Source organism: Podarcis bocagei (assembly GCF_964188305.1).
Source record: "Podarcis bocagei genome assembly, chromosome: 9".
Taxonomy (NCBI): Eukaryota; Metazoa; Chordata; class Lepidosauria; order Squamata; family Lacertidae; genus Podarcis; species Podarcis bocagei.
The window spans coordinates 28,662,794-28,687,168 of record NC_138134.1 but is presented as its reverse complement, the minus strand read 5'-3'; the positions used below and the strand labels follow the sequence as shown (position 1 = coordinate 28,687,168).

General features: G+C 43.3%; 2 protein-coding genes across 4 annotated transcripts in view; both read left to right on the top strand.

The window, feature by feature from the left end:
- Positions 1 to 24,375, top strand: part of TRAPPC11 (trafficking protein particle complex subunit 11) — a 77,472-nt gene that overhangs the window by 37,082 nt on the left and 16,015 nt on the right. The gene's annotated exons all lie outside the window — the stretch shown is intronic.
- Positions 2,284 to 24,375, top strand: part of STOX2 (storkhead box 2) — a 133,056-nt gene continuing 110,964 nt past the window's right edge. For both annotated transcript variants that reach the window (XR_014011735.1, XM_081208763.1), the window contains exon 1: positions 2,284 to 2,833. Coding sequence is in view for 1 of the 2 variants with exons in the window: in XM_081208763.1 (XP_081064889.1) it covers positions 2,359 to 2,833 (475 nt within the window). In the remaining variant the exon portion in view is untranslated. The remainder of the gene's footprint in view (positions 2,834 to 24,375) is intronic.

The following is a 24,375-nucleotide window of genomic DNA, read 5'->3' as shown; positions in this document are numbered from 1 at the left end:
GACAGTTGGGTATTGTTTGGGCTTGGCCTACTATCTGTTTAGAAGCTGCAGGAAAAACAAAACAACCCAGAAGTGCTAATTCATGGGCAGTTATTTTCAGTGTATGGCACAATATATTGTCAACTAAAAAAGATTTATACGTACTGCCTTGATCAGGTTCTGTTCTAAGAGTATGCCTCGCTGCCCACGTGCGCGTGAAATACTATCCCCAGCCAGAAAACCTTTAGACAAATTACCTACAATTATCTCTTCATTTGCCTTGTTCTCAACATTTTCCTTCCCACATACATGCTTAAATTAATTTAGACTAGTTTCAACAAGTAAGAGTAGTCATCAAGGTTATTTTGTTTATCTGTTGCTAGATCCAGTCGAATACAGGGAATGGCACAAAGCAGAGAAGGAAGAAGTGATATATGATTGCAGCTTTCATGGCGGTGTTATTAATGTGGAACATGGCCACAATCCAGAGAATTCTGTGATACCCTGAAATTATAGCTGCAGTTAATACTTGCAGCTGGAAGAGATTACAAGAGAACATGGACTCCCTAACAAGTCCATTCTAGGGAAGCACTGAAGAAAGGACACTAGAGTATAATTTACAATATACTTTTTAAAGTTTTTGTTAAAACAGTTATCATGGTGCCTAGGGCCTCTATCAACCATAGCCTGGTGCTATCAAGGGCATTAATGTTAACTGTAACTTTACTTTTGGTAGTACAGTTATTACTTTCCTTTCGAGTTTTGTCTCCTACATTCCTATTTAACCACAAATGAGTCAGTCAGTATTTAGTATTTTGTTTTACAGATAGTAGTTTTCCCTGAAGTCCACTGGGAAGAATGGACACTTATGCACATCAGATCTGTAACAGATAATAGAAAGTAAAACACAACCTTATAACAGAAACAAAATGCTTTCACCATGCCATTATTTTGCATTTTAAAAAATAAATCTAGGATGAAGTGTTGTGCACTGGGCACGGTATTGGGATACTGTTCCTTTTTAACCCCTTTTCTCTGCTTTGGTTTGGTGGATTTTGGTAAAACTATTTGGGTGTTTAGATTTACTGGGCTTTTTGTATTTTAAACATTTTAAGCTGCTATGTGTTTTAAAAACCCACCCAACCCTTAAAGTTTGTACCTTTCAGAACCTAAAGTTTGAGATAGGTAACATGTTTCTAAAGTGATAAAAATTTAAATTTCATGAATCAGCAAAATTAAAACACTTCATCTTATTTAGATAGCAACAATTAAATTCAATATATACTGGCTCTCCAATGTAATCAATGATGCTTGAAGATAATACTGCATTGGTTAAATTATGCCCATGGTGAGATATATAATAATTAAAATAATCCCTCAGTATTTAAATAGCTGTCAATTCAGAATTTTTAAAATACTATCTCTCGTCACAAGATGACCAGTAATAATAGTCGAGGAGCTGTCGCCAAGTTTGCTATTCAGGTAGTAAGAAAAGAATGTTTTTTTAAAAAAATGTGTGTGATATATGTGTGTGTCTGTATGCATATTACATATCTTAGTGCACCAATTATACAGTTGTCATCGTTTATCTTATACTCTTTGTAAGAGAATGTTATGTAAGAATTAAAAACAGAAAAGGTAGACAACCATCATCTTGTACGGTATCTTGCTTATTTCAAGTGACATGTAAATTGCGAGTAGGTTCTGTAGGTCTGATTTCATCCTTTGAAGTTTTAAAGGAATTTACAATGGCCCAGGTGACTTGTTGAACTGGGGTGCGACCGGGAGGAGGGAGAGAACGCTTCCACTCTCTCGCTCTCTAGCAGTGGATCAGGGCTGCCAATTCCTCACAGCGCCCGCGCGCGCGCTTTTCAAGAGCTGCCTGACAGGACTGAACAGTCCTCAAGTTCCAGGCGGTGAATTAAGTTCCCTTTCCCAACCTTCCAGTAGCTAAAATACACAGCGGGGCCCTGTGGGTGGCAACCCTGAACTGGAGGCGGGCGAAAGTAGTTTAATAATTTCCTCGAGTGTTGTATGATGCTGTGTGCCGCCCTTAAAACTTTTCTTTTGCTTTGAAAAGAGCGGCTTTATAACCTGAAGCAAACGCGGCAAAGGAGCCGGTCTGCGAGGGAGCCCGCGGCGCAGGGAGAGGGCGGCGCCGCTGAGGGTCGCCCGGGAGGCGGGCCAGGCGTCCACGTGCAGCGAGCGGGGAGAAGGCGGGGAGACGCGGAACCTGCCGCTGGGCCGGCGGGGGCGGTCCGTCCTGGCGAAGCTGGGAACCGCGCCAGGCTGCCAGCGCCGCGCGCAGTGCCGTGCCCGGCGCTCCTGGCCAGGCAGCGGCTGCTTCGACTACTGCTTCTTCGGCGCTCCGACGCCGCGATGCCTCGCCGGATGGAGAAGTTCTTGCAAATCGCCCCGCACTCCTTGGCCATCGTCCTGAGCCCCTGCGGCGGGGAAGAGGCTGCCTCGCGGCCGGCCAGGCACCGAGAGGAGCTGCAGGAGGACGGCGGCGGAGAGGCGGAGGACGACGACGACGGGGAAGGCGAGGGCAAGCGGCGGCGGCGGCGGCTGCAGCAGCAGCAGCAAGGGGAAGGAGCACCTCCGCCGCCGGGCAGCGACTCTCTGGGTCGCCACCACATCGGCTACGAGATCTTCGCCGACTTCAAGCAGGAGAACATGCAGCATTTCTGGAACAAGAAGGTGACGGCGGCGGTGGCCGAGACTTTCTTCCTGGGCTGGATCGACGAGCAGGTGCTGCTGATCCAGGGCAAGGAGGAGCACCTGGAGGCGCTGCGCGAGGGCTGGATGCGCAGGTCCCTCAAGCCCCCCGCGGGCTTCCGAATCAAGTGCCTGGGTAAGCGCGCGCCCGGGGCGCGGGGCCGAGCGCGCGGGGCAAGCCGAGGCAGGACGAGGGAAGCAGCGGCGTCCCCCAGTGGACGGGAGCGGGGAGGCGCGGGGTGCGCCTGCACAGGGCCGACGGATGTCAACACCCCCCCCCCCCAAGCTCCGCCTGGCAACTTGGAAAGGTTCTGAGGGAGCCCAGGTTACGTTTTTTGTTCCCTCTGCCCCAAGGGGAGGAAGGCCACCTGGGCATCTTCCTGGGAAAGCGCGCACTTTCCTGCTTCCCACTCAGTCCTTTACCCCTTCAGCGACCTCCTAATGATTTCTGCCCAACTGAATTCTTGTCAAATGCGTTTTCCTCCTGATAGACAAGGGGAGGGTGTGTGTAAGTATAGTATACTGTATTTTTTGCTCTATAAGACTCACTTTTTCCCTCCTAAAAAGTAAGGGGAAATGTGTGTGCATCTTATGGAGCGAATGCAGGCTGCGCAGCTATACCAGAAGCCAGAACAGCAAGAGGGATTGCTGCTTTCACTGCGCAGCGATTCCTCTTGCTGTTCTGGCTTCTGAGATTCAGAATATTTTTTTTCTTGTTTTCCTCCTCCAAAAACAGTCTTGTGGTCTGGTGCGTCTTATAGAGCGAAAAATACGGTGATACACGACGCAACCATTGTGTGATTTGAAGAAGAAAAGCGGTGATTGATTCCTGAAAAGTGGTGGGGGTTTTCATTGCGCCCATCCAGAAGCGGCCTATTATCTGGGGGGGGGGATATTGCCTCCTTTTCACCCCCTCTGGTGTGTCAGGAATTGAATACAGGTTTGACAGGTAAACTGCTAAGAAAAGTTCCATTTCCTTAGCATTTTACCTGTCAGTACTGTCTCTTGTTTTTTCTGTCTTTTTGATAGGCAGTTCATGTAGATTAACTAGTGAGTGTTGTAGGAAAAGTGAGAAAAATATCTCCACCCTCCTACCCCAGCTCAATTGGTCACTGTCTCTCCTTTCTCCAATTTTTTAACCTCCCCATCACATATGGTGCTCAAAATAAGCTAAGTGCACATGCCTAACATAATCGCAAACTCTCCCATCGGTTGTTTAACTTAGCTTAGGAACCGTGCCCAACTAACTGTTTTGAAGCAAATTCCCTTAAAAATAGCTCCAAAACTTCATTGGCCAAAAGTTCAACAACTAAAAAAAAAGCTCAACAACTTTGCCAAGGAAAGCTCATCAACTTGTGTCTGAATCTGAATCTGGGGCCTTGTGCATGAAAATCAGATGCTTTACCACTCAGCTGTGGCTCAGTAGCTGATCCGCTGAAGTTTCCAGGTTTGATTTTTACACTGCCTTATACAGTATTCGTTTATCCTTTGGTACATCAGACATAGGTAGATATGTATATGAGGAAATACTAGGAATTTGAAGATGAAATGTAATGGCTTCTTATAGTAGGCCGACCTTGGAAAAGTTTTTGCTTTTGTTGGATTTCCTCCAGGATTTTGTAGTGTCTGTCCAAAAGTCTCCTGTACCTGAGATGTTTCTCAAGACTTATTTGTTGTTGTTTTAGTGTGGACTTGCCTCAGAGTCTGTGTCGTGTATCTTAGACATTTGGGAATTTTATTTATGGGACAGTAATGGTCACTCCCTGCAGTAATTCATGTTTACAATGGCAGGTGCATTTGTGTGAGCTCTGTGAATCATGTTTTTGTAGATCATGCCAGAAAATGGTACCTCTTCACAGCACTGGCAGAAAGAAGCAATACTATTTAATTTGTGTTGTGGTGTCTTGTTCACATAAACATTCCTGCTTTTGTTTCTGTGGATGAACTGAAATAAGCTGCAGATTCTAATCAACATGATTTAAAGGTGCAGAGTCCCATTGAATTCACTGAAACTTATTTCAATGTAGACTTGAATAGGATTGAACTGTGAGTGGAGCAAAAGGCTAAAATTCTGGTTTGTGGCACTAAATTATACAGTAATTGACATGGGAATAACTTTCTGGATTCTGTTTTTAACTGCTTACAACATTGATCCAAGTTCCTTATGCCTGTATTGTTAACAGCATGTTGTATTTTGTATTTCCATAATCACCGAGAGCATTACGTTAAATTAGTTATGGTGGGCTGGTCACAGTCTTTCCTTTTGAGATGTGGGGGTCAACAGTTCAAGTAATATTTTAGATATTCCCCCAGCTCTTCTAATTTTAATTTGGATTTATTGGAAGGGTTACCCTAAAGGGCAGTCAGTTGTCAGTTGTTTAGTTTGTTGTCTTTGGGTTTCTTTCACCACCTTGAATGCATCATATTGTTTTTGTGCCTTGGGCAGCAAACTATATTGGGGTGAACCCAGATTGTCCTGCATTTCACTCTTTTCTTTTGAAAAGTTTTTATACTTACTTTTCTGCAAGCTTCACAGTGAGATGAATGTCAAATGTTACACCTTTTAAAAGTTTACCACAAGATTCTATCTTGATATTTAAAAGAGATAGTGGATGCTATTTATTTGCTTGTCACATTTGTATTTAACTGCCTTACTAGAAACAAGCAGAGCTCACCTTCCTCATTTTCTGCTCCACAGTAAGTAAAGTGTGTACCTAGCTGGGGGCTTTATAGAGGAGGAACAATGAGAAGTGTGGGTCTTGGTTGTAGCCTTCCACCCATTTCATTGATACTGCATTTCAAGATTAGATGCAGTGTTGTATTTATATCAAATGCCCCACCTTCCTGTGCTATTGTTTTTAAAAAGAACAAACATTGCTACACCTGCATATGCTTTCCTGGCTCTTTACAAATATCAGTTTTCTGGTTGCCCCTGCTATCCTGGCATCTGTGCCTGTGGATTCCCAAGCATTTGTACAAAATGGAGCTTGTTCACACCATGGCTTTCTACACACACCCCTCTGTCTTATACTATGTCATCTACCCCGGAATTTTCTCTTGTTGGCAGTGGCTCTTGGAGGTCTCAGAGCCAGTGGCGTAGCGTGGGGGGTGCAGGGGGGGCCAGCCGCACCGGGCGCAACATCTGGGGGTTAGGGTTAGGGGGCGCAAATCCACGGGTTAGGGGGCGCAAATCCACGGGTTAGGGGGCGCAAATTACTTGCCTTGCCCCGGGTGCTGACAACCCACGCTACGCCACTGCTCAGAGCAGTTCTTCCCTTCACCTGCTGTGTGATCCTTTTAACTGGAGTAGCCCAGGATTGAACTTGGGGCCTTCTGTGTATTTATCACGTGCTCTGCCACTGAGGTATTGCCATTATTAGATGCAAAATGCCACATTTATAATAGGCTGTACTTGATACCTTGAATTTGTATGTACTGCAAATAAGGATATGAAGGCTAAAGTGTTGGAACTCTAAACACTGTAAGGAATGGTTTACACAGTAATTGTTGAGTCAATCATGTTTCTGTGAGTGAAAGATATGAGTAATTGTGCAGTGCCCGAAGGCGAAATCTTTCTGCAGCTGTGAACTATCTTTGCTTTTAATCTTAGAATTAGTGTATCTTTTCATATTTGTAAACCATGTGTAAAAGAGAGAGAGAGAGAGAGAGCTTTGCTTACTTGGATATATAGCAGAAACATAGTATATTTGTTTCATTGTGACCTACTACACTGGGGCTCTTATTGTAAATCTAGTTGGAGAACATTAAGGTGTCCATGAACTGAACCTGGTCAATTAGTTGCTGCTGACAGCCCATCAGTGACCGAAAGTTTAGTGCAGGGCAAATAAGGCTGACAGGGCTTTTGAAACTCACGGAATGTGACATTATTGCTCTTCTCAGCCCTGTGTAACCCCTCTTAATATGAGTGGTAATGGGATTCTGTGATGTACTTTTTCTAGTTGCTTCTTATGCTATACTCAAAATAGTCTCTTAAGAGTTTATTTAGTACCAAAGTTGCTCAAGTGTTAGAAAATTGGAGGGTGTGTCTATACTTCAATGCTGGCTGGAGATAAAGCTTTGCATGGAATTTTGCACAGAAGTCAGCATTCAAAGGATGAGACTTAATGAGAATGGCATTTTTAAAAATGTTCTCCATCAGAGGAAACTCGTAAAGAGTTATAGATGATCACTACTCTAATCTGTGCTTGATAACTTCGCCTCTCAACCATCACGTGTGATATACTTATCTGGAGCTCTTAGGCAGGAGAATTTCAAGTTAATTCTACAGCAAGCAACAAAAAGGCACTTCTTTCCCCAACTTTTATTCTTCTTTATTGACAAACTTTGTCAGCTATGGATTTTCTCTGTGTCCGTCTGCAGCCAGTTGTTGCTGTTTGCTTTATTGTACGATGCTAATACTGCTTTAGTTGGTGGGCTTCAAATTTGCCCTATCCAACAGTTGCAGCTCTTGTTACAATCTTCACTTGCTGAATTACTGTAATGCTAAGCAAAGAGATTTGTTTGAAAAATGTCAGCATTATACAGCCAGGAAGGGCTTGACATTTGGCTGGAACAGGTCCACAGATTTTATAAGTGATTGGTATAGTTCAGAAGCCAGCTTCCTTAATTGGAAGGTGACTTCACCAGTATGTACAATAATTAAACAAAATATATCAGCAACAGTCTAGCAAGGGGAATTCAACAGGAATATTGTTCCTTTGTTTAGATGCTGCCATGCATAACAGTAGAGGGGCTATATGCTGTTCTCTTGAGTTGAAGCTGAGTGTGCACATTCTTCCTTTCCCCACACCTCCCTCTCCCTCTCTCTTTTTCTTTTTCTTGAAATGAAATTAAGCCCCTGCTAATTTTTGCTCCCAGGAGTGGTGCTTTGTTGTAATTTTCTGGTCATTAGTAGATAACTGTAGAAACGTACAGCAGATATAGCACATGAAATGCTGTTAATTTGTTGATGGGTAACAAAGTACAGTAGGTATTGTCATATTCAAAATATCCCTTTTTTACCATGAAAACTTCCTTTCACTGAAAAGTTGTTTTGGTTTCACAGTAATAGTTACTCATCTGTAGTAATACCTCCCCTAGAGGAGTAAGGTTTATTCATATGTAACAATTCTGTGTCTTTTAGAACAGTTCTGGAAGTTATCTTCATATCATCCATAGAGTTGATGCTCATTTGTTAAAGCATTTTCAGACATAATTTATTGAGGTATAGCTTCTATTGAGATGGGATGCTTCCCAGCATTAGCACAGAAATATTTGGCTGCAGCGGAAGTGGTGATTTTCTCCCCAGCTTATTATTGAGATAATAAGTACAGTGTGAAGTGTACATGTCTCATCATAGACACTGGCTAGATCGTTTTGTCAAGATACCGGTGGCAAGCAACACTATTTCCTCCTGTGTCTATACCAATTTGGTGAGTGCTTTAAAAATATTGTGGTGGTTTACACCATTCGGAAAAAAAAAATAGAATGTGTTTCAGCCCAATTTTCTGGAGGCTGGATTCCAGTGCTGGGCAGGGGACAAAGTGGGCAGGGCAAAACAAAACAATAGTCCCAAGAAAAAGAAAAACTGCACGTTCTTCTATCCACCACAATGTTGTCACAGACATAAGTTCACCTGGCACATAGCACTCATCGTCTACCTTCCAGGACCAGACAGCTGGTGCATCCTGCCACAAAGCCAGGCTCCAGGCCTGATGACATGCAGCCTAATCCCAGAAATATTTACTCAGAAGTAAGTCCCATTTAGTTAGACATTCCCAGTTAAGCATGCATAGGATTGCACCTTAATAATGGTCTATAAAGAAAAAAGTGTTTTTATAATGACTCTGGTGTGGCTGGAATGAAGCACCCAAGGGCGTCTGCCCAATTGCAAGAATGTTTTACGTCTTTTTACTAACTTTAGCTCTCTTCTCCCCAACTCCCGAGTTAAACTGGGACAGTCAATGGCTGGGCAGGAAAAAACTTGTGATCTCCATATTGCCTGTTTGTGATATTATTTAAGAAGTGTAAAAATAAGCTGTCTGCCCCAAAACTTTTGCAGGCACAAACAGTATTAAAAATGGGATTGTGTATAACTGCCCTGACACCATTGTGAACACAAACAATCATGAATGCAAAATAAAAGGGACCTCTGGAGGGCCCCCAAAGTTTTATTGTGAATATCTTCAGTCACACATCGGTTTCCTACATTAAAGCTTAGTTTTTAATTGCTTTTTAAGAGTATCATTAGGCTACCAAAAGAAACGAAACTGTTTCTTTGTCTTATAGGTTTGCATGTATTATCCTGCTATTGGGTAACACAGATAATAACTGTGTAGTAACTTTGTAGTTTGGAGTGGATATTTTATGCATCACAAGTTTTTGGATGCAATTTACCCTTTTTCAGCAGAAAAACAACCACACCGTTTAATTGGTGCCTCTTTTTACAAAGAGTTCATATTAGGTGACTCATCCTTAATGTCATACTAACCAGCCAGAAGTATCAGTATCAGATGATGAGATCTCTAAAGCAATGCAGTAGCTGCTTACAGTAAATTTATCTTGAACACTGAATAAAGCAATTTGGACAGCCTTAGGTCTTGTTGTTACTGAACATTGCTTATGTTTTCCAAAACCTTGGTTTCATTGTCTCCACTGAAATAACTTTAAGTGAGGAGAAGAAGAGAGAAGTATATTTGAGAACCGAATATGCGCCACTGTTGTACAGTGGTACCTCGGATTACATACGCTTCATGTTACATACGCTTCAGGTTACAGACTTCGCTAACTCAGAAATAGTGCTTCAGGTTAAGAACTTTGCTTCAGGATAAGAACAGAAATCATGCTCTGGCGGTGCAGCAGCAGCAGGAGGCCCCATTAGCTAAAGTGGTGCTTCAGGTTAAGAACAGTTTCCGGTTAAGAACAGACCTCTGGAATGAATTAAGTACTTAACCCGAGGTACCACTGTATCTACTTGTTGTTACACAATTTTGTCATTTCTGCAGAACTTGGTGTTTTCCACTGTTCTGTTCTTTGAATTAGTGTGTTTCATAACTTTAAGTTAACATACTGAATCCTGGATGCTTTTGGGGGAATAAAGAAAGTCTCTACATTTTAAAATAAACAAACATGAAAAAGGTATTGATGTTCTGCTGTGGTTAGGGTAACCTGCATGAACTTTTATCTCAAAGCATTAAATATTAGTTTATTATGTGGATTGGAACCAGGCTTATCATCATCAGGCCTTTAAGCAATAAGTACTGTATACCTTCAATAAATAGGTAAACAAGGAGATATGGGTATTTGACATGTTTTATTTATTTGAGGTATTTTCTTAGGACCAAGCAGTCCCAAGGTAGCTTCCAGCAAATAAAAATACAAAATATATTAGCCAAATAAATAAACAAACAAACTATAGTAAAACTCCCCATTGAAAATAGCAGTAGGGCTCCACAACCATAAAACAGCCATAAGAGCAGCAGTCAACCCAGCATAATAAAACCAAATTTTCTCATTCAGTAACTTAAAAAAAATTGCATAGCACAGTTAATCAGCAAACCAATTCATTTGCTCCTTCTCACAAAACAAATATTAAATGCACAAATCTTGCATTGTGTGTAACCTTGTACTTGGCAAATGATTAACAAGAAAGAAAATTTGTTATGAAAAGTTTACTTTCTTCCTGTATATAGCCCCACACTTGCTGTGCTTGATGTGTGAGTTTACAGCACCTACAAAGTACTATATACTATTTTCTGTGGTAAGGCTGTTCTTTTCGAAGTTAGCTAGCAGACATTCTAAAAATGTGCTGTTTATCCATTTACTTAACTTCAAGGAAAAGTGTTGATTCTGTGTTACTTCTCAGAAACGGCTTCTGCTAACTAATTTTTCATTGTGGATTTTTTTTGAGGGGGGTGTTGCTCTTTGTAGTATTTCCTGTTCCAGAGCTTGTTTGGTCCTGGGCAGCTGAGGCATTTCAGTCAACCTCCAGAAACCCAGCAGCCATAGCGCTTGTACTTGTCTTCTCAGTCTTGGGAGTTGGGTTGGGGTGAGGATCACCACAAAACCTCCAGGACGATTCCCACCCACCTCTGCAGGCTTTAAAGCAGGCATCCCCAAACCTGGCCCTCCAGATGTTTTGGGACATTAAATTTCCCATCATCCCTGACCACTGGTCCTGTTAGCTAGGGATGATGGGTGTTGTAGTCCCAAAACATCTGGAGGGCCGAGTTTGGGGATGCCTGCTTTAAAGCTTGGAAGGAGGACTGTTCATCGTGGTGCAGAAACTCACTTACCATGGGGAATGACAAGTCGGAAGGAAGCCTGCTCTCAGCTCTAACCCCCGCCCTAACTCCTGGTTTGAGCTCTCTTTTCTGACAGCTGTCTACAGCTTACCCCTAACCACCACCACCACCACCACCACCACCACCACAACAACAACAGCAACAACAACAACAATTTATTTATACCCCGCCCATCTGGCTGGGTTTCCCCAGCCACTCTGGGTGGCTTCCAACAAACACTAAAATACAATAATCTATTAAACATTAAAAGCTTCCCTAAACAGGGTTGCCTTTAGATGTCTTCTAAAAGTTTGGTAGTTATTTTTCTCTTTGGCATCTGGTGGGAGGGCGTTCCACAGGGTGGGTGCCACTACCGAGAAGGCCCTCTGCCTGGTTCCCTGTAACTTGGCTTCTCGCAGCGAGGGAACCGCCAGAAGGCCCTCGGCGCTGGACCTCAGTGTCTGGGCAGAACGATGGAGGTGGAGACGCTTCTTCAGGTATACTGGACCGAGGCCATTTAGGGCTTTAAAGGTCAGCACCAACACTTTGAATTGTGCTTGGAAACGTACTGGGAGCCAGTGTAGGTCTTTCAAGACCGGTGCTATATGGTCTCGTGGCCGCTCCCAGTCACCAGTCTAACTGCTGCATTTTGGAAGATTTGAGACTGGGCGATAGTTAGCCATATTGGCAGATAAATGCACATGTTAAACTTGCTCATTTCAGTGGTGGTCAGTTTTTTGGGTGAAGTGTGCCACAAGTCAAGTCCAGAGTATATGATAATGCCACAATAAACTACTAGTACCTTGGAGTAGGTTTGCCACTAATCTGCTGCATTCGAGAGCAGGCAAAAGCACATTGTTCAGGAGGAGGCAGGAAAGAGCCGCTATGCCATAGTCATTGCTGTCATGCTCTATCCAGGCCTATGGGTCCATGTGCTTCTATGAAAGTATGTCTCAAACCTCCATGATCCATGTGTGATATTTGTGCTGCAGGTTAGCCACCCATGTTTTCTCTGCATTTATAGTGCTGTTCCTTCACCACCTGTGGTGGAGGAGGGACTGTAGATCCTGGTTAGAGCACATGTGTTGGTTACGTATCTCCAATACAGTGCTGGTCTTGAATGGCCAATGGTTCAGTTGTTTAAAGCAGCAAGGTATGTCCCAGTGTGCATACCCCATCACAGTGCATCTTTGTTATTTTCTGGAGCTGTTTAACTTCAAATAATTATAGCAAATGATGCATTACTTTTAATTCTGCCCTTTTAGGATAAATGGTCATTTGGTTGCTGTTAAGCTTGTTTTGCCTTTTGTCAAATTCTAGTTAATGGTGTAAGACATGTGTTGGCAAAAGCCTTGGGGGGAAAACCTTACTTCCTACTTCATCTTAAAGGTTTTTTTTTGTATGAGCTTAATTACAGGGTTTTACCTTTCTTCTGTAATTAACCTTTCAGTTAATTCTGTTTTGTTTTTTTGCTTTTAAAAGCCTGTGATTTCTTGTAACAACTCATCTTCTCATTGACACATAACTGTAGACTGAGGACATGTTAGACAGCGCTTGCCTCCTCTAGAATATGAGCATCATTCAGTCTCTGCTTTCTGCATTCTTTTTTTTAAATATATATATGCACTAATATAGTAGTAGATAGCTTCTTGAGAAGTATGCTGAATAAAAGGTATGTTATCTGTTTGCTTTTGGTAATTATGTCTAATAACTCTGCCCTAATTAGAGATAACACTAGGGGCCTTCGAGGCAACCTAGACCAGTGTTTCCCAACCTTTTTTGGGCAAAGGCACACTTGTTTCATGAAAAAAATCTCGCGGCACACCACCATTAGAAAATGTTTAAAAAATTAACTCTGTGCCTATATTGACTATATATAAAGTAACTCTCTTTAATAGGAATCAAATAAACACAAAGGAAGTATTTTATAATTACTTTATTATGAAATAGTAAGTTGCAGAATTTATTCAGCACGCAGAAAATGGCCTTTTGGGGGGTGAATGTGGATGAAGCAGGAAGAGAACTTAAAAAAAAGGCATGCATGAAATCTAGCCCCAAACACACACACGCACACTTTCCCCAAAGTGGTTGATGACGCAGGATATTTCCACATGCTTCTAAAATGCACATTAAATAAAATGAGAGAGAGGAGTGCACGCACTCACCTGCCAGCCTCGGAGCTGTGGAATGCAGCGACATGAAGCAGTCTGTGTCCTTCCAGGCGCCAACTCAGACCTGCCGTGCTGTTTCGTTCCCCCGGCGTCGCTGCCTTCATCCAGCCGGATGCCTCTCCTGCCCAAGGGACGTGTCAGCAGCCACCCGGCGTGGGGTAGAGGCAGGACGGCCCCACTTCCTGCTGCCCACAAGGCTTTGGGGTGAGAAACACGGAGGGGCAGGAGAGTGGAGGTTCCCTTAATTGGAAAAAGCAGGGAGGCAGGCTGCTTGATGCCTGCTGAAGGGAATCCCGAAGGCGCGATCGCGCACGCGCAGGCCCAGTAGCGAGCGGCGATGGGATGTGGTAGCAGCGGCGGCACACGAAGTCCCCCAGGCAGCGGAGCAGCTCGCCCGTCGAAGCCTGCACGATCACCCGCCGCGGGGAGCCGGGGGCGGCGGCGCGGTTGCTGGGCAGCGGCGGGGGTGGTGGCGGCGGTGGCTGCTTGCCGCCCTCCTGGGCGGAGGCGGGCACGGTGGGCACCGGCACGGCCAACGGCCCCTGCTTGGTGCCGTCGGATGTGGGAGCTCGCTCGCTCGCCGCCCCGCGTGTGCTCGCCGAGCATGCGCAGGCCCAGTAGCGAGCGGCGATGGGGCTAGCCGGAGAAGAGAGGGCGAGCCCCCTCCGCTCCGGCCCTAAAAAGGGCAAGCCACGTCCCCTCCAGCCAGCCGATTGGCTGGCCAGGAGGCGTGGCCGGATGGGATTCCCCTGCTCTCGCGGGGGCTGAGATGGGATTCCCCGCTCACGTGGGGGCGGATGGGATTCCCCGCTCACGTGGGGAAGGGCGTTATGCCCGCAACCCCACCTCCTGGGGCAGGCCCAGTAGCGAGCGGATGCGCAGGCCCAGTAGCGAGCGGCGATGGGATGTGGGAGCTCGCTTGCCGCCCCGCGTGTGCTCGCCGCCGCCGCCCCGCCTCTCACCGCCCGACTCGCCCGCCTCCACGGAACACAAGGCAAAGTTCCACGGCACACTAGTGTGCCGCGGAACACCGGTTGGGAAACACTGACCTAGACAACCACCTGGGTTGCCCAAATTTCAGGTATCTCAGCCCTGCATATGCCAGGAGTTGGTGAGAGCTGAGCAGTGTAGAGGTTGTCAATGCAAACCCCACCCCCTGCTGCATAGCTCAGTTGTGGATTGTGTCCCTAATCTTGAACACATCACTAGCTTGCACTTTGTCATTGCTCTCTAATTCTAACTAATTCGATACTTGTAGCATTGTTCCTTCGTTCCATTATAACTGTGTATTAGTTACAACACTTAGCATTCTTACGGAGGTACTTATTAATCCTTACTCTTTGTATTATTATTATTAGCATATTGGTATCATTTGTGGCCCTAACAACTAACGGGAGTTTTGTAGCTCTTTGGGTGTCACTTGTGTTAATTTCACTTTCTCTCCATCTCCCGCAAAACACAACAATAAGAGGGAAACAATGGTGCCTGCTTGTGCATTCCTTTCTTCTTGCTTTGCTTTAAATACTTGCAAATACAGTAAGCTACCTATGAATAGTTCACTGTAAAATGCACATAATGGTGTCTGCAATATTCTTGGGTGATGTTGTCAAATCCAGGCATTGGAACAGTAGAAGATGGCTTGGAGACGTCCATTGCTTCTTCCAATATGTGGACTTCCTTCCTGACATTTCAATTGTTTCTTGCATCTTTCTTCTTTGAGCGGTGCTAGCTTTTCAGAACTGTCTATATTGAAACTGTCACGATGCAGTAAATATTGCAATGAACACCTTGCTGCAGCTCTCCTCTTTGCTGTTACTGCACAGTTCACTTGGCACTATTCAAAGTAGCCTTGCACCCAATGCCTGCAAACAGAAAATAAAACTTGGTAGTCGTTTGTTTACTTTTGAAGTTTATGCCTTGTCCTTCAATGGTCAAATGGCATTCCAAGAACAGCCTTTAAAGGAGTTAAAAAATGCAAATATGATAAAAGAAGAAACCAGGCAAAGGGCCTTTTCAGCAGTGTCACCCACCCTGTGGAATGCCCTCCCATCAGATGTCAAGGAGCTGAGTAATTATATAACCTTAGAAGACACCTGAAGGCAGCCCTATATAGGGAAGCCTTTTAATGTGTAATGTTTTAGGTTTTTTTTTTGTATGTTGGAAGCCGCGCAGAGTGGCTGGGATAACCTAGTCAGGTGGGTGGGGTACAATTTACTTATTTATTTACAAAATGTTTCCATTTAAATTGTGGGATGATCAAAATGCAACATTGTGGTTCATATCAACTGTTTCACAGGAAATTCATTATGCCAGAGTGTTTTTTCCCAGTTGAGGAAACATTGCTGATGCTGATGTACTCCATGTATTTTGTATCTCTTTTTGCAAACTAAGGCAGAAATCCTGTGTTAGCCATTGGAGTCTCTCTCTCTCTCTCTCTCTCTCTCTCTCTCTCTCTCTCTCTCTCTCTGGGCCTTAAAGCAGTCAGAGGTTGTACTGTCCAATGGCAGCTGCCATCAAGAGAAAGAGGATATTACATGTCTATAGAACAGAGGAAGCTGTGGTTGCTATCCCTTGTAAATGTACTTCCAAGGTTACTTTGAACTACCTCTGCTCAAGTGTGAGCCTTGTAGCATTAGGCCAGTGATACAGCAACTGGCCAGTGATAAGCACAACTGCACTTTAAGGTCCAGTTCAGAAGTTTACCTCTACAACATGGCTGCTGCTGACAGTCACTTCTGCACATGGTTGAGCTGGAATGCACAGCAAGTACCCATGCCAGCACTGCCAGCCTGTCAGATGTGTGAGGCTCGCTCACTTACTCACAGTGCAATTTGGCTGATCCACATGGAAAAGCAGACTTAAACTTCGCAGCTGCTGTATGGAGGAGCCCCAGCCACACGAAAGCGATTTTCAAGAGCAACCACAAACCCATAATTTTGTGAATATAAAGCAAATGTTTTTAGTGTGGAGCTCAGCATAATATTTAATAAAGGCATAGTTTGTCAAATGCTGTAGGATTTTCTGAGACCGCTACTATCTGTAGGTCCTTCTTGTCATTTGTGGGAGTAGATGCACTTACATTTCTGTCAGTTTCTTTGTATTCTATTTCTGAGCAGTAAAAAAACCACAGAGATAGGCTGAGGATTCCCCCCCCCAGCTTTTGACAAAACCTGCCTCAATGCCAGGTGAACAAAGAGCTAAAGGTGAAAATGTTCACAAATCCTAATGTTTCTTTGGCCACAGATGCTGTGGGAAGTATCCATGTAGATACTTGACAATATCTGCAAGTCCAGACAGTGAGTCTAAGACTCTCTAAACCCAGGATCAACAGCTGTCTCTCTAATACTCTGGTAGGGGCAAATCTAATTTCATTAAGCAAGGCATATTCCCTTTGATCCCGTCACTTGAAGCTATCTTTTTCTTATTAGCCAACAATGTCTGGACAAGTTAATGCATTGTTAGCTGTGAGCTACTTTCAGAAGGGACATTTTTGTGCCTTGCTGTGAAATCATTGTGACATACCTCTGTTCTGAAATATTTGTCAGGATCTTCACAGTCACTAATGGGTGTTGGAGGTGGGGGAGAAAAGAGGAGGAACAAAGTAGCTTAAAGCAACATTACCTAGCCAAACCATTAAATATGTTTTCACATATTGCTTTCTCTTGGGCAAAGGTAAAATCGACTTTCCTCTTCTCTCCCACGTTTGTTTGTTTGCATTCTAAGAAGGTTCCATTTTATTCCGGTTTAGTAGTCTTGAATAATTGTTTACTATTGCTACTAATAATACGAATTAATGAAACATTCATTAAATGTGTTTTATGAATGCATAATAATATTAAAAGGCACCATTATTCATGACTAAGTAATGTTTCTGCAACAACCCTGCAAACTAGGTCAGAATTATTATTATTCCCAGTCTGCATGCTAAGTGAATAGTGACTTCTAATGCGTACATGGCTGAGGTGAAGTTTTGAAGATGGCTCTCTCACTCTTAGCGACTATGATTTGGCAGCCTATAAATCGTTAACACCTGAAGAGCACTAGCAAAATTCAGTAACAGTCATTGCTTGAATGAATGCTGCTTACCTACGGCGTTAGCTGGTGATAAATGCCTGACATTTCTTTACTGCACCTACATACTCTATTTCTTACTCTCTCCTAGATACAAAATTGCTAAAGGTAAGAATAGGTAATAACATCCCTACAGGCTGCATCCTGCTTTCCAGGGCTCCTCCCTAGACCACACGCCCCGTGTGTGATGACTCATTTGCTGGCTGGTCCTTTTCCGAAGAATAAAGGGAGAAAAACTTTGATGGTGGAGCACCCTCAGCAATCTTAAGATGTGTCTTGCAAACTTCATTGATTTCCCCTGGCTGAGCAGTCTCAACACTACTCACCTGTGCTGTCTTTATTGCTAGGAAGTTCATAACAACATGCATCAACGTCTTTTTCTTAACTGTCACACTGAACAGATTTCCTGTTGTTGTGCATAGTTTCTGTGGGCTCTAGAAGATTGTTTTGCGTGGTGGTTGTTGTGTGTGGAAATCGCTTGCACTTTAACCAGCAGCCCTAAATTGCAGGCTTGATAATTATGTTTTTGTTGACCCATATACATATTAATGAAGGTGAATTGCTCTTTTGTGTTGGGAGCTTCACTGACAGACTTTAAAATTTGTTTGATAAGGGTGGACCCATTTTCTTCGAGGCCGTCCTGGCTGACTGCCTGGCTGACTGAATGTGCCCCTAATTGTACCGAGTTACCATATCCAAGTCCTATGTCATTGATCACCATTGGCAGAAGCAAGAAAACTTGTTTTGATTTTTTGTCATAGCAGCGGTTTATTAATTATCCATAACAATACATAATAAATAGACATGAAAGAGAATAATAAGTAAAGGGTTTTTTTGGGGGGGGGAATAGAAGTTTGAAAAACAAATATGTCTTCTTTTTTGAGTGGATAAACTTCTAAATAAATGAAATAATGCCCTTGTTACAATATCGGACTTACAGAAAATATACTGAATTGATGTAGCAAACTACATTCAACCATGATGGCTGGGGGTGGGAAACTGCTGAGAGATGAGATAATTTTATACATGTGTGAACTTATGGGATCAAATAAAATTCTAATTGAAGTAAATGGTTTCCTATGTTAAACCCTAGGGAAGGGCAAGTCTATATCCTAACAATAATTATGTTTTATGTCCGGTTGCTTACAAGTAAGAGAAACTTGAGTATATACGTTGTGTGGTAGATCTGTTAGGAGAAGCCGAGGAAAACTTTGTGTGAGGCATTGTATATTGATATGACACAGGTAAGCAGATTACCCTGGAGCTAGTCAGCTATTAAAACTGCTCTCGACTGTTTAACTTCTGTGGGGAGGATAGGAGCGGGGTTGGTGTAAATATTTGCACTCTAATCTTTCTAAAAGATCTGGAGAATGTTGATGTGCTAGTTCAGTTGTGCTGCAGCTTAATTTCTGTATAGTCCGGTTTCATGGGGTCAGTGCACTGGTATGCCAGCCAGAGCATTGTTTTGTATCGCTTTCTGTCTCTTTTTTACAGGCACAGCTACTCCCAGTTATGCTGTTGTTTCAAAAAGAAGTGAGTGAACCTATTGAGTTGTGCAACTGTTGTATAAAGAAAAACAAACTCACCTATGAGGAGTTATCTCATTACAAAGCTCTTGGTAAAGCTGCAACTTACTAATCAAGAAGCTACTTGATGAAATATGTAATTTTAGAAATGCATTCCTTTTTACCTGAGCACAGGGGTAGGCAACCTAAGGCCCGGGGGCCGGATGTGGCCCAATCACCTTCTCAATCCGGCCTGTGAATGTTCTGGGAATCAGCATGTTTTTACATGAGTAGAATGTGTCCTTTTATTTAAAATGCATCTCTGGGTTATTTGTGGGGCATAGGAATTTGTTCATTCTCCCCCTCCCCCCCCAAAATAGTCCAGCCCACCACATGGTCTGAGGGACAGTGAACTGGCCCATGGTTGAAAAAGGTTGCTGACCCCTGTGAGTTACATCCACAGTGTGTAAAAGCACCAGTTTTATTTATCAGAAAGTTATGCATACAAAAACTTCAAGATGTAAAAAATATGTTTGGTTCAAGTTCCACAGCTGTTGCAAACTCTCTAGAAGGATGGCTTTATGCAAACCACTATATCTTGGCTAATAATATTGGCCTATCTAACAGGGCTCATATAATGATTACAGAGATGCTGTGTGTGGAACTCTGTGTTACTGATGAAACTATCAAATTTTGTGTCACCTTTAAAAAGAACACACCTTTTGGGTGTGGAAAGTTCTGCTTCTGAACGTTGCTATGGAAACTGGAAGAGGACCATCTTAAAATCCAGATCACTATCGTGGACAGTGTTGGTTGCTTATTCCAGTGTTTCCCAACCACTGTTCCGCAGCACACTAGTGTGCCGCGAGATGTTGCCTGGTGTGCCGCGAGATGTTGCCTGGAGGGAGGCGGGCGAGTCGGGCGGCGAGAGGCGGGGCGGCGGCGGCGAGGAGAGGCCGCCCAGCGCGGGGCTCTCGCCGTCTGCCTGCCTGGCTGCCTGCGAGCTCGGCGGGCAGCGCCTCCGTCCGCAGCGCCCGCCTCGCGGCTCTCATTCCCTGCCCCTGCCAAAGCTCACCCAGCCAAGCCGCGCTCTCCTTCCTGCCTCGCTTTGCTGCCTCCTCCCCCCCCATCCCCAAAGCTTGGAGGTTCCCCGGCAAGGGGGAGGGAAAAAAATTGAAACTTACACTTTCGTGCGTCCCTCCCGGCGTGACGCTGCGCGCTGACGTCACGGGGCTGTAATGGTGGTGTGCCTCGAGATTTTTTTCATCAAACAAGTGTGCCTTTGCCCAAAAAAGGTTGGGAAACACTGGCTTATTCAAAGGCCACATTCAGACTATCATTTGGCTCTATAAATAATAGTTTATGAAGTTATGTCTGAGTGCTGTGGCCATTATTATTTTATTATTTATTAAATTCCTATACAGCCCTTCATCCAAGGATCACAGGGCAAAAATAAAAACACAAAAATACACAACATGGTAACAAACAAAACAACAGCCCTCACCTCGCCATAGATTTTTTTTAATTAAGCCATGTGTTTCTCCTTTGCCTCCTTCCATCTTGTGGGCTTCATTGCAGAGATCTTGAATTATGCCAGAGTTCCTTGTTAGGTCTAAATTTGGGAACCTTTGCCTTAATAATGTCTGTTAATAAACCAGAGGCAGGATTAGATTGAAGTGAGAAGAGAGGAGTAGTCTCTTGGGCCATCACCACCCTGAACTTCTGAGTTCAGTGAAGCTACCAAGAGAACTCCTTCTGCTGATCCTGAGAGGTTCTGTAGGGGGAAAGGTGGTCTCTTAATCATATTTGGGGCCTATCAATTAGGCCTTTTAAGCAATGGGCTGAGCATTTTTAACTGGGCCAAGAAACAAACTGGCAACCACACCTCTATGTTTTATTAGCAATGGTGGAAAAAAACCCCAGCTGGTTTGGGTCCAAGCCATACATGTGAGTATATCTAAAAGTAAATCACCCCTTGACACACAATTGTACATGACAATTATGAGATGATAATTTTTGTGAAGAATGAAGTGTCATAAATATGCCACTTAAATAGGGTTGAATATTTGGTCATGGCTGACAGGAAAATGAGTTAGAAAATAACAGAGACGTTTTAAAGAAATCTCCAGGCTTTTTGTGCTGTACTTTTTGCATAGATTCTAGAGGTTATCTCCGAAAATGATCTTTGTTCAGTATGTGAGAAAGCTCCGAGGTATGCAGCTACAATGAATGTTAGACTTGGAGAGCAGCACAGTGAGGAGTTTCAGCTGCTACTGCTTCCCTTCAGGTGAGCTGGTTGCAGGTGTTTGCATTACTGTACAGTGGTACCTCGGGTTAAGTACTTAATTCGTTCCAGAGGCCCGTTCTTAACCTGAAACTGTACTTAACCTGAAGCACCACTTTAGCTAATGGGGCCTCCCGCTGCTGCTGCTGCGCCCCCGGAGCACGATTTCTGTTCTCATCCTGAAGCAAAGTTCTTAACCCGAGGTACTATTTCTGGGTTAGCGGAGTCTGTAACCTGAAGTGTATGTAACCTGAAGCGTATGTAACCCTTTTTAGTCCACGGTCAACTTCCATTTTGCCATCATTTACTGCACTTATTTCTACTACCAAGTGCAAAAAAACTCCGTCTGTTTAATTTTAAAAAGGTGTTGCATTCTTTGCCTGTAGAATAGTACAGTGGTACCTTGGGTTACAGACACTTCAGGTTACAGACTTCGCTAACCCAGAAATAGTACCTCGGGTTAAGAACTTTGCTTCAGGATGAGAACAGAAATCGTGTGGTGGCGGCACGAGGCCCCATTAGCTAAAGTGGTGCTTCAGGTTAAGAACAGTTTCAGGTTAAGAAAGGACCTCCAGAATGAATTAAGTCCTTAACCCGAGGTACCACTGTATCTGAAGTGCTTTAGAATTGTTACAAAAGCCATAATATTAGCAGCAATAAAAACAATTATTACAAGCATGAAAATCATGATAAAACTAAGCTCAAACCATGGTATTTGTGCTGTGGCTAAAGTTACTTCACACATCACGGGACAAATCTGGTAGAAGCCGTTTGGGTACATAGGTGATCATCCCCCTTTTTTCCTTTTAGAAATAATCTCATTAGCCTAGCCTAGCAGTGCCATTTTGAAATGAGCATGTTTTTCCCTGAAAAATTGGGTTCATGGACCAGGGTAGTTTGAAAAAGATTTATGGAGAATTAGAAAGCTTCTCAGAACTATGTGATATTTTAGTTGGTTCTAATAAAGGTATTGCTTTTTATCTGGAAATGTTTGGTAACAGAAATCTGGTCATCTTACTGGATTTTTTTTTGGGGTGGGTGGGTTGTCTCCTAAAGTTACATGGGCAGAATGACAAATTTTAAATACCGCTCCTGTGTTTGCTAATTGAGTTGTTTGAGGTTGTAGTGCTCAATATGTCTTGCCTCTTTCACTTATATTCTAATTTAATTCACCATGGTTTCATTCTTTCATTCCTAGAGACTGTTGCTTACAAACCTCACAGGCAGATTTTTCTGGTTAAAAATCAGTGGTTTCCTGTGATTCATTGTTTGCAAGTCACAGTGAGATCTTTAGGTGCAAAGCAGTATAGATATGCAAAGTGGGATTTAGACAAGAGTTGCTAAGACCAGCCTTGTCCTGATTAGCAGCTTAAAAGTAATGGAAAACATGGATGAGAGTATTCATTCAAAAGATTATTAGTAGGGGCAGTGGGGGTGGGGTAGGAGAGCCATTTTGTCCCAGGGTCTCAGGATAAAAGGGGTCTTCAAATTTATTTTTTCAGCACTTGATAAGTTTTGCAACTTCTTTTTTATGCACATACGACCCAAATGTTTGCTACAAAAGCATTTATTAAATAAGAAAATGTATATTCAGATTATTTCTCAATCTATTTTTGGTGCCTTATGTTGTTTTTAGGTCTTGTCATTTCAATTTTTATTATGGCTAGGGAGTTTCAAAAGCTAGATGTGACCTGGGCCTTCCTGGACCTGTTAGGGGGCCTGATTATTAGGCAAAAGTTTTAGTATCCTTAAGTTATCAAGAAGTCATGTGTGTTTACTGAGAGAAAATGAAAAATAGATTGCCTGTGCCCAAGGATCACAACACTGGCTTTCTGCCAATTTTGAGTAAGGCTGTAATAATGAAGAAGTCCAAAGATTGATTTGGAATGAGGTCATATTTATGTAAATATGCAAATCAGGGCCACATTCTAGGAGACTAAAGCTTTTGTAATTATTTGAACAGAGGCCTGGGGCTCTTTTCATCTACTCAGCCGGAGTTAGACAATATATTACTTGGCTTGATGTGTGTCAGATTCTCTCTATGCATAAGGCATAATATAGTATCTTTCACAGGTTATTTCATATAGTTAGGGCCACTTTGAATGTGGTAACAGTTCTATGGTCTTGCTAAATGTTAGTTTTTTCATTGAGAGCAGGGAATAATTAAAAAGCCTTTGCCTGTGAGACACATTTCATGGAAAACTTGGGGTTTTCAGTGCAAGTAAAAACTAGAAACTTCCCCTGTCTGGTTTGTGTGTGTGTAAATCACAGGAAGGAAACTAGTCTTGGCTGCAGAAAAAAAATATGTTCCCAAGGAAATGAAAGGGTGTAACTTGTCCTAATTAAGAGGAAAGGGTGTGGATTTGATAATAATTTCAGGAAGCAATAAATAATTCAATTCTTGTCCAACCATCCATCCAACAGCAAACACTGATATTTGTTTGCTATTTGGTTTTTCAAGTTCTTTAGGCTTGTGATACAAAGTACATGAAGATCGCCCATCTTCTTTTTTGGGACATGCAAAGTGAGTTCATGTAAATGTAAAGGATTCTGACATGAAAGTCGTATTTTCGTGCAAAGCTCCTCTGACACAAATTGCTATGGGTAGGTGCCCCCTCAATATATAAGTTTTTTGAGTAAGGGGAAAGTTATCCATTAAATAGAACACAATATGCTAGCAACACAATACAGTCGTACCTTGGATCCCGAACGCCTTGGAACTCGGATGTTTTGGCTCCCGAACACCGCAAACCCGGAAGTGATTCTTCTGGTTTGCAAACGTTGTTTTGGAACCCGAATGTCCGGTGGGGCTTCTGCAGCTTCCAGTTGACTGCAGGAGCTTCCTGCAGCCAATCGGAAGCCGTTCTTTGGTTTCTGAACGTTTTGGAAGTCAGACTTCTGGAATGGATTCCATTCAACTTCCAAGGTACAACTGTATATAGCAGGCTGTAAAAATGTGTGCTTTCCTTTTCTGGTCCATAACAACTGTATGAGCCTGTCTAATGAAGAACCATCCTTTGTGTGGAAGATCCTACCCTATATTACTTAGCCAAGATCAGTTTCAAGAAGACCTGAACCGTTCGGTGAAGAAGGGGGGCAGTGTACCGTGATCTGAAAATACAAACACTTATCCCTTTCCCTGGGCTAGAGCTAGGGGGATGTGGAGCCAGGACAAATCACACCGTGTTCCCCACACCTTTCCTTCATCCACTCCTGCTCCTGGTAGTGGCATGCTCCTCCTTATTTTCCTGTTGCTTTAGCAATGGCAGTGCCAGCAAGGTCTTCTGGCACCTGCCTCCCTGCTCTAGGCATTGAGGAGGTGAAAAACCTCACTGGGTGGGTGGAAGACAGCTGGGCACCAAGCA